The 15,249-nt window shown below is 49.4% G+C and overlaps 1 protein-coding gene across 1 annotated transcript in view; it reads left to right on the top strand.

Moving 5' to 3' along the window:
- PTPN6 (protein tyrosine phosphatase non-receptor type 6) overlaps nt 1–15,249 on the top strand; it is a 110,183-nt gene that overhangs the window by 75,898 nt on the left and 19,036 nt on the right. The window contains exons 7-10 of the mRNA XM_040361199.1: nt 1,641–1,737; nt 7,077–7,156; nt 7,288–7,437; nt 12,663–12,797. Coding sequence (XP_040217133.1) covers nt 1,641–1,737; nt 7,077–7,156; nt 7,288–7,437; nt 12,663–12,797 — 462 coding nt within the window. The remainder of the gene's footprint in view (nt 1–1,640; nt 1,738–7,076; nt 7,157–7,287; nt 7,438–12,662; nt 12,798–15,249) is intronic.

Genomic DNA, 15,249 nt, shown 5'->3' with positions numbered 1-15,249 from the left:
CCATCTGGCAAAAAGGGAGTGGAGAGGCGGTCCCTCCTTTTGGTCTCTTGCGGCTGAGCCCTGCAGCGGAGTTGCGGTACTTTTTGAAACCGATATGGTAACGCGCCGGCGGGTAATTGAGGTAGAAATAGGTGGATGCATGGTGTTGGACGTTTCTTAGAAGGGCTGCATGCATAATGGGTGCGGGTTTGTTTCTTGACCTTGCAGGTTTGTCTGGTGTAGTGGTGTGAGTTGTATTAAGATTTACTTTCCTGGTGATTACATGATTTTTGCTTTGCTGTAAAGTCTTTTGTTTGAGAGCAGATTTGCTATATTTATTTTCATTTATGTAAATATGTGTATATTTATGTATATCTTATAGTGATTTTATGCTTTTTGTTTGCAAGACTTTTAATAAACAAAATTGGGAAGAATGTCCCTTACATTGGTGATCAGTGGGAAGAATGTTCCTTACATTGGTGATCAGTGAGAAGAATGTCCCTTACATTGGTGATCAGTGAGAAGAATGTCCTTACATTGGTGATCAGTGAGAAGAATGTCCCTTACATTGGTGATCAGTGAGAAGAATGTCCCTTACATTGGTGATCAGTGAGAAGAATGTCCCTTACATTGGTGATCAGTGGGAAGAATGTCCCTTACATTGGTGATCAGTGGGAAGAATGTTCCTTACATTGGTGATCAGTGGGAAGAATGTTCCTTATATTGGTGATCAGTGGGAAGAATGTTCCTTACATTGGTGATCAGTGGGAAGAATGTCCCTTACATTGGTGATCAGTGAGAAGAATGTCCCTTACATTGGTGATCAGTGGGAAGAATGTCCCTTATTGGTGATCAGTGAGAAGAATGTCCCTTACATTGGTGATCAGTGAGAAGAATGTCCCTTACATTGGTGATCAGTGGGAAGAATGTCCCTTATTGGTGATCAGTGGGAAGAATGTCCCTTACATTGGTGATCAGTGAGAAGAATGTTCCTTACATTGGTGATCAGTGAGAAGAATGTCCCTTACATTGGTGATCAGTGAGAAGAATGTCCCTTACATTGGTGATCAGTGAGAAGAATGTTCCTTACATTGGTGATCAGTGAGAAGAATGTCCCTTACATTGGTGATCAGTGAGAAGAATGTCCCTTACATTGGTGATCAGTGAGAAGAATGTCCCTTAAATTGGTGATCAGTGAGAAGAATGTCCCTTACATTGGTGATCAGTGAGAAGAATGTCCCTTACATTGGTGATCAGTGAGAAGAATGTCCCTTACATTGGTGATCAGTGGGAAGAATGTCCCTTACATTGGTGATCAGTGAGAAGAATGTTCCTTACATTGGTGATCAGTGGGAAGAATGTCCCTTACATTGGTGATCAGTGAGAAGAATGTTCCTTACATTGGTGATCAGTGAGAAGAATGTTCCTTACATTGGTGATCAGTGGGAAGAATGTCCCTTACATTGGTGATCAGTGGGAAGAATGTCCCTTACATTGGTGATCAGTGGGAAGAATGTCCCTTACATTGGTGATCAGTGGGAAGAATGTCCCTTACATTGGTGATCAGTGAGAAGAATGTCCCTTACATTGGTGATCAGTGGGAAGAATGTCCCTTACATTGGTGATCAGTGGGAAGAATGTCACGTCTTTCTCTCTTTCAGGCTCTCCAGAAACAAGAATCTAATTTGCTCTACGAGAGAAAAGAGGGTCAGAGACCAGAAAACAGAAGCAAGAACCGCTACAAGAATATCCTTCCATGTGAGTATCCAAGAGATTCGAAAAGCCTCTCAGTCCACCCAGAAAAAGAAAAGTCTCAGATGTGGGCGGAGTCACGTGGGCGGTCCATAGTTTGGGGGGCGTGGCAGATTTCCTGAAAACCTTGAACCTCAGAGATCTTTCCCGCCCGGATAACAGAACGGGGGCCTAAACTTTCCACCAACTATCAGAAAAGTCCAAAGCGATTTTGGAAAAAAAATACACTTATTGTGAAAGATAATGTTACGCCGAGTAAATTGATCCCCAACGCGCCACGCTTGAAAATTGTGGCCGCGCTCGTGGAATGGCGACAAACTCTTACCTATAAAAATCTCCATAGGCGACGTTTAAAAAAATTCTACAGGTTACATGTTTTGAGTTACAGAGGAGGTCTAGGGCTAGAATTATCGCTCTCGCTCTAACGATCGCGGCGATACCTCACGTGTGCGGTTTGAACAACGTTTTCATAGGCGGGCGCCGCTCACGTATGCGTTCGCTGCTGTGCGTGAGCTTGGCGGGACGGGGCGCTTTAAAAAAAATTAAATAATTATTATTTATTTTACTTGATTTTAAAACAGTTTAAAAAAAATTGGGGTGACTTTTATTCCTATTATAAGCAATGGCCCAGATTCAAAGAGATCTGCGATATATTTGCGGAGGTGCAGGGCAACGATTTTGCCCTGCGCCCACGCAAATATTTTGCGCTGCCCTCGATTCACGGAGCAGTAGCTCCGTAAATTGCGAGGGCGCGCCGGCAAAATTGCCCGGCGTAAGCGCACGCAATGTAAATGATCCCGCCGGGGGCGGGAATCATTTAAATTAGGCGCGCTCCCGCGCCGAGCGTAGAGCGCATGCTCTGTCGGGAAACTTTCCCGACGTGCATTGCGGCAAATGACGTCGCAAGGACGTCATTTGCTTCAAAGTGAACGTGAATGGCGTCCAGCGCCATTCACGAATCACTTACGCAAACGACGTTAAATTCAAATTTCACGTCGCGGGAACGGCGGCTATACTTTAGCATTGGCTGCCCCTGCTATTAGAAGGGGCAGCCTTACGCTAAAGATGCCGTACGAAAACTCCATACCTTGCGTACGCAGGGGGCGCGCAACATTGTGAATCGGCGTAAGTATGCAATTTGCATACTATACGCTGACCACAATGGGAGCGCCCCCTAGCGGTCAACGCAAGAATGCAGCCTAAAATCTGCGTGGCATAAGTGCCTTATGCCACGCAGATTTTAGGCTGCAGTGGGCGTAACGAGTTCTCTGAATCAGGAGCATTCGCTACGCCGGAGCAAGTCAGCAATTGCGCTGCGTAATTGCAGGCGCAATTGCTTACTGAATCTGGGCCAATGTAAACATCCCTTGTAATAGAAAAAAGCATGACAGGTCCTCTTATATATGAGATCTGGGGGGGTCAAAAAGACTTAAATGCAATAAAAAAAAAATTGTCATCTGAAAAAATGACAATAAAAAAGGTCCCTTTAAGACGTCTGGGTGGAAGTGGCGTTGTGACGTCGCTTCCGCCCCCTGCTATGGTCTGGAGACGGGTGGGAGGGGCCATCTTCCCCCCTCCCTCGTCTCCACACACAACAGCAGAGGGGGCCCTTCTCCCACCACCGATAAAAGTGATCTTGTGGCGAATCACCCGCAGAGACCACTTTTATCTGGTAGCGGACCGCCCGCTGAAGAAGAGGATACCGGGGGGTAATGGTCGCTGGCTGCTGCCATAACAACGGCATCCCTCTTCAAACAGAGGATGTAAAACTGCGCCGGGGGCGGTCCGGATGTAGTTAATGGGGCAGATTCAGGTAGCTATCTGGAGATACGCCGCCGTAATTTGAAATCTGCGCCGGCGTATCGTTACGCCGATTCTCAAAGGCAGATACGCTTAAAAAATAGGCTTCCTCCGCCGACGTAACTTGAATACGGCGGCGGATAATTGTGTGCAATATTACGTTTGACCGCTAGGGGTGCTTCCGTTGTTTTCGGCATTGAATATGCAAATTACCTCGTTACGTCGATTCACGAACGTACGTGCGCCCGGCGGTAGTTTTTTTTACGTCGTTTGCGTAAGGCTTTTTCGGCGTAACGTTGCTCCTGCTATTAGGAGGCGCAGCCAATGTTAAGTATGGACGTCGTTCCCGCTTCGAAATTTGAATTTTTTTACGTCGTTTGCGTAAGTCGTCCGCGAATGGGGCTGAACGTAATTTACGTTCACGTCGAAACCAATACGTCCTTGTGGCGTACTTGGGAGCAATGCACACTGGGATATGTACACGGACGGTGCATGCGCCGTTCGTAAAACACGTCAATCACGTCAGGTCATCACACATTTGCATAAAACACGCCACCCCTTCCACATTTCAATTACGCGCGCTTACGCCGGCCCCATTTACGCTACGCCGCCGCAACTTACGGAGCAAGTGCTTTGTGAATACTGCACATGCTCCTGTAAGTTGCGTCGGCGTAGCGTAAATACAATACGCTGCGCCGTCGTAACTAGGCGCGCAGGTACGTGAATCTGCCCCAGTGATGAGGACTTCCGCGCTTTGCCCATGCTCTGCTTTGCGGCTGCGGTGATTTGTAGAAGAAGTTTACATTGGGTACAAGAGATTTGGGTTTTCAATTCAGAAGCGCAATTGTCGGATCTGGGTGATCGTTTTTCTTGAATAATTTAAGGAGAATTTCGAATATTTCAATCATTGAATATTTCCAATCATTTGTTGCTCCCTGGTGAAGATTCGGCTGTCTCACGTCTCTCTCTTCCTTTGTCTCTCTTTCTCACGTCTCTCTCTTCCTTTGCCTCTCTTTCTCACGTCTCTCTCTTCCTTTGCCTCTCTTTCTCACGTCTCTCTCTTCCTTTGCCTCTCTTTCTCACGTCTCTCTCTTCCTTTGTCTCTCTTTCTCACGTCTCTCTCTTCCTTTGTCTCTCTTTCTCACGTCTCTCTCTTCCTTTGCCTCTCTTTCTCACGTCTCTCTCTTCCTTTGCCTCTCTTTCTCACGTCTCTCTCTTCCTTTGCCTCTCTTTCTCACGTCTCTCTCTTCCTTTGCCTCTCTTTCTCACGTCTCTCTCTTCCTTTGTCTCTCTGTCTCACGTCTCTCTCTTCCTTTGTCTCTCTGTCTCACGTCTCTCTCTTCCTTTGTCTCTCTTTCTCACGTCTCTCTCTTCCTTTGCCTCTCTTTCTCACGTCTCTCTCTTCCTTTGCCTCTCTTTCTCACGTCTCTCTCTTCCTTTGTCTCTCTGTCTCACGTCTCTCTCTTCCTTTGTCTCTCTTTCTCACGTCTCTCTCTTCCTTTGCCTCTCTTTCTCACGTCTCTCTCTTCCTTTGCCTCTCTTTCTCACGTCTCTCTCTTCCTTTGCCTCTCTTTCTCACGTCTCTCTCTTCCTTTGTCTCTCTGTCTCACGTCTCTCTCTTCCTTTGTCTCTCTGTCTCACGTCTCTCTCTTCCTTTGTCTCTCTTTCTCACGTCTCTCTCTTCCTTTGCCTCTCTTTCTCACGTCTCTCTCTTCCTTTGCCTCTCTTTCTCACGTCTCTCTCTTCCTTTGCCTCTCTTTCTCACGTCTCTCTCTTCCTTTGTCTCTCTGTCTCACGTCTCTCTCTTCCTTTGTCTCTCTGTCTCACGTCTCTCTCTTCCTTTGTCTCTCTTTCTCACGTCTCTCTCTTCCTTTGCCTCTCTTTCTCACGTCTCTCTCTTCCTTTGCCTCTCTTTCTCACGTCTCTCTCTTCCTTTGTCTCTCTGTCTCACGTCTCTCTCTTCCTTTGTCTCTCTTTCTCACGTCTCTCTCTTCCTTTGTCTCTCTGTCTCACGTCTCTCTCTTCCTTTGTCTCTCTTTCTCACGTCTCTCTCTTCCTTTGCCTCTCTTTCTCATGTCTCTCTCTTCCTTTGCCTCTCTGTCTCACGTCTCTCTCTTCCTTTGTCTGTCTGTCTCACGTCTCTCTCTTCCTTTGCCTCTCTTTCTCATGTCTCTCTCTTCCTTTGCCTCTCTTTCTCACGTCTCTCTCTTCCTTTGTCTCTCTGTCTCACGTCTCTCTCTTCCTTTGTCTCTCTTTCTCACGTCTCTCTCTTCCTTTGTCTCTCTTTCTCACGTCTCTCTCTTCCTTTGCCTCTCTTTCTCACGTCTCTCTCTTCCTTTGTCTCTCTGTCTCACGTCTCTCTCTTCCTTTGTCTCTCTGTCTCACGTCTCTCTCTTCCTTTGCCTCTCTTTCTCACGTCTCTCTCTTCCTTTGCCTCTCTTTCTCACGTCTCTCTCTTCCTTTGTCTCTCTTTCTCACGTCTCTCTCTTCCTTTGCCTCTCTTTCTCACGTCTCTCTCTTCCTTTGTCTCTCTTTCTCACGTCTCTCTCTTCCTTTGTCTCTCTTTCTCACGTCTCTCTCTTCCTTTGCCTCTCTTTCTCACGTCTCTCTCTTCCTTTGTCTCTCTTTATCACGTCTCTCTCTTCCTTTGCCTCTCTTTATCACGTCTCTCTCTTCCTTTGCCTCTCTTTCTCACGTCTCTCTCTTCCTTTGCCTCTCTTTCTCACGTCTCTCTCTTCCTTTGCCTCTCTTTCTCACGTCTCTCTCTTCCTTTGTCTCTCTTTCTCACGTCTCTCTCTTCCTTTGTCTCTCTGTCTCACGTCTCTCTCTTTGCCTCTCTTTCTCACGTCTCTCTCTTCCTTTGTCTCTCTGTCTCACGTCTCTTTCTTCCTTTCCCTCTCTTTCTCACGTCTCTCTCTTCCTTTGTCTCTCTTTCTCACGTCTCTCTCTTCCTTTGTCTCTCTTTCTCACGTCTCTCTCTTCCTTTGTCTCTCTGTCTCACGTCTCTCTCTTTGCCTCTCTTTCTCACGTCTCTCTCTTCCTTTGTCTCTCTTTCTCACGTCTCTCTCTTCCTTTGTCTCTCTGTCTCACGTCTCTCTCTTTGCCTCTCTTTCTCACGTCTCTCTCTTCCTTTGTCTCTCTTTCTCACGTCTCTCTCTTCCTTTGTCTCTCTGTCTCACGTCTCTCTCTTCCTTTGCCTCTCTTTCTCACGTCTCTCTCTTCCTTTGTCTCTCTTTCTCACGTCTCTCTCTTCCTTTGCCTCTCTTTCTCACGTCTCTCTCTTCCTTTGCCTCTCTTTCTCACGTCTCTCTCTTCCTTTGCCTCTCTTTCTCACGTCTCTCTCTTCCTTTGTCTCTCTGTCTCACGTCTCTCTCTCTTTGCCTCTCTTTCTCACGTCTCTCTCTTCCTTTGTCTCTCTTTCTCACGTCTCTCTCTTCCTTTGCCTCTCTTTCTCACGTCTCTCTCTTCCTTTGTCTCTCTGTCTCACGTCTCTCTCTTTGCCTCTCTTTCTCACGTCTCTCTTCCTTTGTCTCTCTTGATTGTAGTTGATCACACGAGGGTCGTGTTACGGGGGAGAGATCCGAATATTCCCGGAAGTGATTATATCAACGCCAACTACGTGTCGGTGAGTGTCCGCTGTGGGCGGGCCCAATGATAATGAGCGACCAATCGTTCCAATTGATTATCCCCGGGGGTAACCAAGGTGCGATTCTCCTCCATGTATGGGGGAGGGGCTTTCTTCTTTTCTTTCTGCAGAACCTTCTCTGGGGAGACGAGGAACCCCTCAAACATTTCATCGCTTGTCAGGGGTGCCTGGGGGCCACCACAGGAGACTTCTGGGAGATGATGTGGCAGGAGAACAGCCGGATCATCGTGATGACCACCAAGGAGATGGAGAAGGGGCGGGTGAGGCCGTCCTCCCACATTCCCTCCTCTACCACTTTGCCTTTCTACTCCTCCCTCTCTTCTTTCTTCTCTCTACCTTCCTTCTCCTTCCTCTCATTTTCTTTCCTGTCTGCCTACCTACCTTTCTTTCCAGTTAGACCCACCACTCCTTCCTCTCTCCCCTCCTCCAGTCTACTTTACTATTCCTTCCTCTCTCCTCTCCTCCAATCTACTTTACTATTCCTTCCTCTCTCCTCTCTCCAATCTACTTTACTATTCCTTCCTCTCTCCTCTCCTCCAATCTACTTTACTATTCCTTCCTCTCTCCTCTCCTCCAATCTACTTTACTATTCCTTCCTCTCTCCTCTCCTCCAATCTACTTTACTATTCCTTCCTCTCTCCTCTTCTCCAATCTACTTTACTATTCCTTCCTCTCTCCTCTCCTCCAATCTACTTTACTATTCCTTCTCTCTCCCCTTCTCCAATCTACTTTACTATTCCTTCCTCTCTCCTCTCCTCCAATCTACTTTACTATTCCTTCCTCTCTCCTCTCCTCCAATCTACTTTACTATTCCTTCCTCTCTCCCCTCCTCCAATCTACTTTACTATTCCTTCCTCTCTCCTCTCCTCCAATCTACTTTACTATTCCTTCCTCTCTCCTCTCCTCCAATCTACTTTACTATTCCTTCCTCTCCTCTCCTCCAATCTACTTTACTATTCCTTCCTCTCCTCTCCTCCAATCTACTTTACTATTCCTTCCTCTCTCCTCCAATCTACTTTACTATTCCTTCCTCTCTCCTCTTCTCCAATCTACTTTACTATTCCTTCCTCTCTCCTCTCCTCCAATCTACTTTACTATTCCTTCCTCTCTCCTCTCCTCCAATCTACTTTACTATTCCTTCCTCTCTCCTCTCCTCCAATCTACTTTACTATTCCTTCCTCTCTCCCCTCCTCCAATCTACTTTACTATTCCTTCCTCTCTCCTCTCCTCCAATCTACTTTACTATTCCTTCCTCTCTCCCCTCCTCCAATCTACTTTACTATTCCTTCCTCTCTCCTCCAATCTACTTTACTATTCCTTCCTCTCTCCTCTTCTCCAATCTACTTTACTATTCCTTCCTCTCTCCTCTCCTCCAATCTACTTTACTATTCCTTCCTCTCTCCTCTCCTCCAATCTACTTTACTATTCCTTCCTCTCTCCTCTCCTCCAATCTACTTTACTATTCCTTCCTCTCTCCTCTCCTCCAATCTACTTTACTATTCCTTCCTCTCTCCTCTCCTCCAATCTACTTTACTATTCCTTCCTCTCTCCTCTCCTCCAGTCTACCTTCCTACTCCTTCCTTACTTCTGTCCTCTCCTCTTCTCTCTCCAGTCTGACTTCCTACTTCTTCCTCTCTTCTTCTCTCTCCAGTCAGACTTTCTACTTCTTCCTCTCCTCTTCTCTCTCCAGTCTGACTTCCTACTTCTTCCTCTCCTCTTCTCTCTCCAGTCGGACTTTCTACTTCTTCCTCTCCTCCTCTCTCTCCAGTCTGCCTTCCTGGACAGTCTCTACCCCAATGGTATGTCTGTCCCTGGACCCTCCTCCCCCAATGGGCCGCTAAGTCCCACAAGGTTCTTTTGTCTAGCTGGACAGTCTCTACACCAGTCTGACTTCCTACTTCTTCCTCTCCTCTTCTCTCTCCAGTCTGACTTCCTACTTCTTCCTCTCTTCTTCTCTCTCCAGTCTGACTTCCTACTTCTTCCTCTCTTCTTCTCTCTCCAGTCTGACTTCCTACTTCTTCCTCTCCTCTTCTTTCTCCAGTCTGCCTTCCTACTTCTTCCTCTCCTCTTCTCTCTCCAGTCTGACTTCCTACTTCTTCCTCTCCTCTTCTCTCTCCAGTCGGACTTCCTACTTCTTCCTCTCCTCTTCTCTCTCTCCAGTCTGACTTCCTACTTCTTCCTCTCCTCTTCTCTCTCCAGTCTGACTTCCTACTTCTTCCTCTCCTCTTCTCTCTCCAGTCGGACTTCCTACTTCTTCCTCTCCTCTTCTCTCTCTCCAGTCTGACTTCCTACTTCTTCCTCTCCTCTTCTCTCTCCAGTCTGCCTTCCTACTTCTTCCTCTCCTCTTCTCTCTCCAGTCGGACTTCCTACTTCTTCCTCTCCTCTTCTCTCTCTCCAGTCTGACTTCCTACTTCTTCCTCTCCTCTTCTCTCTCCAGTCTGACTTCCTACTTCTTCCTCTCCTCTTCTCTCTCCAGTTTGACTTCCTACTTCTTCCTCTCTTCTTCTCTCTCCAGTCTGACTTCCTACTTCTTCCTCTCTTCTTCTCTCTCCAGTCTTGACTTCCTACTTCTTCCTCTCCTCTTCTCTCTCCGGGCTGCCTTCCTACTTCTTCCTCTCCTCTTCTCTCTCCAGTCTGACTTCCTACTTCTTCCTCTCCTCTTCTCTCTCTCCAGTCTGCCTTCCTACTTCTTCCTCTCCTCTTCTCTCTCCAGTCGGACTTCCTACTTCTTCCTCTCCTCTTCTCTCTCTCCAGTCTGACTTCCTACTTCTTCCTCTCCTCTTCTCTCTCCAGTCTGACTTCCTACTTCTTCCTCTCCTCTTCTCTCTCCAGTCTGACTTCCTACTTCTTCCTCTCCTCTTCTCTCTCCAGTCTGACTTCCTCCTTCTTCCTCTCCTCTTCTCTCTATAGCCTGTCTTCCTACTTCTTCCTCTCCTCTTCTCTCTCCAGTCTGACTTCCTACTTCTTCCTCTCCTCTTCTCTCTCCAGTCTGACTTCCTACTTCTCCCTCTCCTCTTCTCTCTCCAGTCCGACTGCCTCCTTCTTCCTCTCTTCTTCTCTCTCCAGTCTGACTTCCTGGACAGTCTCTACCCCAATGGTATGTCTGTCCCTGGACCCTCCTCCCCCAATGGGCCGCTAAGTCCCACAAGGTTCTTTTGTCTAGCTGGACAGTCTCTACACCGATGGTATGTCTGTCCCTGGACCCTCCTCCCCCAATGGGCCCCTAAGTCCCACAAGGTTCTTTTGTCTAGCTGGACAGTCTCTACACCAGTCTGACTTCCTACTTCTTCCTCTCCTCTTCTCTCTCTAGTCTGACTTCCTACTTCTTCCTCTCTTCTTCTCTCTCCAGTCGGACTTTCTACTTCTTCCTCTTCTCCTCTCTCTCCAGTCTGACTTCCTACTTCTTCCTCTCCTCTTCTCTCTCCAGTCTGACTTCCTACTTCTTCCTCTCCTCTTCTCTCTCCAGTCTGACTTCCTACTTCTTCCTCTCCTCTTCTCTCTCCAGTCTGCCTTCCTACTTCTTCCCCTTTCTCTTCTCTGTCCAGTCGGACTTCCTACTTCTTCCTCTCTTCTTCTCTCTCCAGTCTGCCTTCCTACTTCTTCCCCTTTCTCTTCTCTGTCCAGTCTGACTTCCTACTTCTTCCTCTCCTCTTCTCTCTCCAGTCTGACTTCCTACTTCTTCCTCTCCTCTTCTCTCTCCAGTCTGACTTCCTACTTCTTCCTCTCCTCTTCTCTCTCCAGTCGGACTTCCTACTTCTTCCTCTCTTCTTCCCTCTCCAGTCTGACTTCCTACTTCTTCCTCTCCTCTTCCCTCTCCAGTCTGACTTCCTCCTTCTTCCTCTCCTCTTCTCTCTCCAGTCTGACTTCCTACTTCTTCCTCTCCTCTTCTCTCTCCAGTCTGACTTCCTACTTCTTCCTCTCCTCTTTTCTCTCCAGTCTGACTTCCTACTTCTTCCTCTCCTCTTCTCTCTCCGGTCTGCCTTCCTACTTCTCCCTCTCCTCTTCTCTCTCCGGTCTGCCTTCCTACTTCTCCCTCTCCTCTTCTCTCTCCGGTCTGACTTCCTACTTCTTCCTCTCCTCTTCTCTCTCCAATCTGCCTTCCTACTTCTCCCTCTCCTCTTCTCTCTCCAGTCTGACTTCCTACTTCTTCCTCTCCTCTTCTCTCTCCAGTCGGATTTCCTACTTCTTCCTCTCTTCTTCTATTCTCCAGGCTGACTTCCTACTTCTTCCTCTCCTCTTCTCTCTCCAGTCTTGACTTCGACCTCCTTTGTCTCTTTTTCCTCTTTCCGTTCCGTCTTCCTAATCCCTACTCCCTTCTTCTCTCTCCAGTCTGCCTGCTATTCCTTCTACTCTTAAAGGGGTTGTAATAACAACCATGTTATACTTACCTGCACTATGCAGTTAGTTTTGCACACAGTGGCCCCGATCCATGTTTTCTGGGGTCCCTCGGCGGCTGTCTCGGCTCCTCCCCGCATCAGCTAACCCCCTTCATGGGAAGCTCTCTCCCAAGGGGGTTAGCTTGGGGGACCTTGTATCACTCGGCCCCGCCCTCAGCGCGCAGAGTCATTGGATGTGATTGACATGTATATTGTTCCGTTTTATAATTTCTTCTCTTCTAGTCATTGGCCTAGATTCACGTAGGGCGGCTTTACGTTGTGCTTGCGTAGCCTATCATATTTACGCTACGCCGCCGCTACTTAGAGAGGCAAGGGCTGTATTCACAAAGCACTTGCGTCCTAAGTTACGGCGGCGTAGCGTAAATCGGCCGGCGTAAGCGCGCGTAATTCAAAGTAGGCAGGTCGTGGGCGTGTTGTATTTAAATTAAGCGTGACCCCATGTAGATGCATGACCGAACGAACGGCGCATGCGCAGTATCACGTCGTATTTACGCCCAAAGATACGCCGGCTCAATGCCTGTGACGTGAAAGTAACCTACGCACAGCCCCATTCACGTACGACTTACGTAAACGACGTAAAAAGATCCGACGTCCATACTTTGCATGGGCTGCGCCACCTAGAGACCTGCTTTATCTTTACGCCGGCGTATGTCTTACGTAAACGGCGTAACTAATTGCGACGGGCGCACGTACGTTCGCGAATCTGCGTATCTTGCTCATTTGCATATTCAACGCGGGAAAACAACGGAAGCGCCACCTAGCGGCCAGCGTAAATATGCACCCTAAGATACGGCGGCGTAGGAGACTTACGCCGCTCGTATCTTAGCCAAATTTAAGCGTATCTGGTTTGCAGGATACGCTTAAATATACGACGGCGCAGATTCGGACTTACGACGGCGTATCTACTGATACGCCGACGTAAGTCTCTGAGAATCTGGCCCATTATGTCTTCCCGCTTCCTCTTCCTCTTCCTCCTCCTCCTCATGTCTTCGCGCTTCTTCTCACGCGCCTTCACTTTTCATGGTGATTTGTACTTTATACTCGGTAGAGTTTCTATTCTCAGTAAACTCCATCTGTGTTCCTCTCAGACGAAGTGTGTGCCGTACTGGCCGGACGCGGGCACCGGCGCTAAGGAGTTCGGACGTTTCTGGGTGGAGTTGGTGTCAGAACATGAAGCCAAGGGGTATTTCACTCGCACTTTACAAGTCTCACTTTCCGAACATGTAAGTGTCTGTGGTCGCCTCTGCCTATCGCAATTGTTCCCCAAGTTTTATTCTTGTCCTTCTATGTCCTGTCTTATCTACTTACCGCAAACCGCTGATTTCATAGCCTACCACCGGATGCAGCGTGTCACTTGCCACCGTCGCCTACCACCGGATGCAGCGTGTCACTTGCCACCCATAGCCTACCACCGGATGCAGCGTGTCACTTGCCACCCATAGCCTACCACCGGATGCAGCGTGTCACTTGCCACCCATAGCCTACCACCGGATGCAGCGTGTCACTTGCCACCGTCGCCTACCACCGGATGCAGCGTGTCACTTGCCACCGTCGCCTACCACCAGATGCAGCGTGTCACTTGCCACCGTCGCCTACCACCGGATGCAGCGTGTCACTTGCCACACATAGCCTACCACCAGATGCAGCGTGTCACTTGCCACCCATAGCCTGCCACCAGATTCAGCGTGTCACTTGCCACCGTCGCCTACCACCGGATGCAGCGTGTCACTTGCCACCCATAGCCTGCCACCAGATGCAGCGTGTCACTCGCCACCCATAGCCTGCCACCAGATGCAACGTGTCACTTGCCACCCATAGCCTACCACCAGATGCAGCGTGTCACTTGCCACCGTCGCCTACCACCGGATGCAGCGTGTCACTTGCCACCCATAGCCTACCACCAGATGCAGCGTGTCACTTGCCACCCATAGCCTGCCACCAGATGCAACGTGTCACTTGCCACCCATAGCCTGCCACCAGATGCAGCGTGTCACTTGCCACCCATAGCCTGCCACCAGATGCAACGTGTCACTTGCCACCCATAGCCTGCCACCAGATGCAGCGTGCCACTTGCCACCCATAGCCTACCACCAGATGCAGCGTGTCACTTGCCACCCATAGCCTGCCACCAGATTCAGCGTGTCACTTGCCACCCATAGCCTACCACCAGATGCAGCGTGTCACTTGCCACCCATAGCCTACCACCAGATGCAGCGTGTCACTTGCCACCCATAGCCTGCCACCGGATGCAGCGTGTCACTTGCCACCCATAGCCTGCCACCAGATGCAGCGTGCCACTTGCCACCCATAGCCTACCACCGGATGCAGCGTGTCACTTGCCACCCATAGCCTACCACCAGATGCAGCGTGTCACTTGCCACCCATAGCCTACCACCAGATTCAGCGTGCCACTTGCCACCCATAGCCTGCCACCAGATTCAGCGTGCCACTTGCCACCCATAGCCTACCACCAGATGCAGCGTGTCACTTGCCACCCATAGCCTGCCACCAGATTCAGCGTGCCACTTGAGACTCATAGCCTACCACCAGATGTAGCGTGTCACTTGCCACAGTCGCCTACCACCAGATGCAGCGTGCCACTTGAGACTCATAGCCTACCACCAGATGCAACGTGTCACTTGCCACCCATAGCCTGCCACCAGATGCAGCGTGTCACTTGCCACCCATAGCCTACCACCGGATGCAGAGTGTCACTTGCCACCCATAGCCTACCACCAGATTCAGCGTGTCACTTGCCACCCATAGCCTACCACCAGATTCAGCGTGTCACTTGCCACCCATAGCCTACCACCAGATGCAGCGTGTCACTTGCCACCCATAGCCTACCACCAGATGCAGCGTGTGACTTGAGACTCCTAGCCTGCCACCAGATGCAGCGTGTCACTTGCCACCCATAGCCTGCCACCAGATGCAGCGTGTCACTTGCCACAGTCGCCTACCACCAGATGCAGCGTGTCACTTGCCACTCATAGCCTGCCACCAGATGCAGCGTGTCACTTGCCACTCATAGCCTGCCACCAGATGCAGCGTGTCACTTGCCACTCATAGCCTACCACCAGATGCAGCGTGCCACTTGAGACTCATAGCCTACCACCAGATGCAACGTGTCACTTGCCACTCATAGCCTGCCACCAGATGCAGCGTGTCACTTGCCACTCATAGCCTACCACCAGATGCAGCGTGCCACTTGAGACTCATAGCCTACCACCAGATGCAACGTGTCACTTGCCACTCATAGCCTGCCACCGGATGCAACGTGTCACTTGCCACCCATAGCCTGCCACCAGATGCAACGTGTCACTTGCCACCCATAGCCTACCACCAGATTGTCAGGAATGCACCCCCATTGCCAGGAATGCACCCCCATTGTCAGGAATGCACCCCCATTGTCAGGAATGCACCCCCATTGCCAGGAATGCACCCCCATTGCCAGGAATGCACTCACCATTGCCAGGAATGCACTCACCATTGCCAGGAATGCACTCACCATTGCCAGGAATGCACTCACCATTGTCAGGAATGCACTCACCATTGCCAGGAATGCTGCACCATTGCCAGGAATGCACCCCCATTGCCAGGAATGCACTCACCATTGCCAGGAATGCTGCCACGAGCGCCAAAGATTATCTACATGAGAATCTCCTGTTTACACGG

The sequence above is a fragment of the Rana temporaria genome, chromosome 8 (assembly GCF_905171775.1).
Source record: "Rana temporaria chromosome 8, aRanTem1.1, whole genome shotgun sequence".
NCBI classification, from domain to species: domain Eukaryota; kingdom Metazoa; phylum Chordata; class Amphibia; order Anura; family Ranidae; genus Rana; species Rana temporaria.
This window is presented reverse-complemented; position numbering and strand designations above follow the sequence as displayed.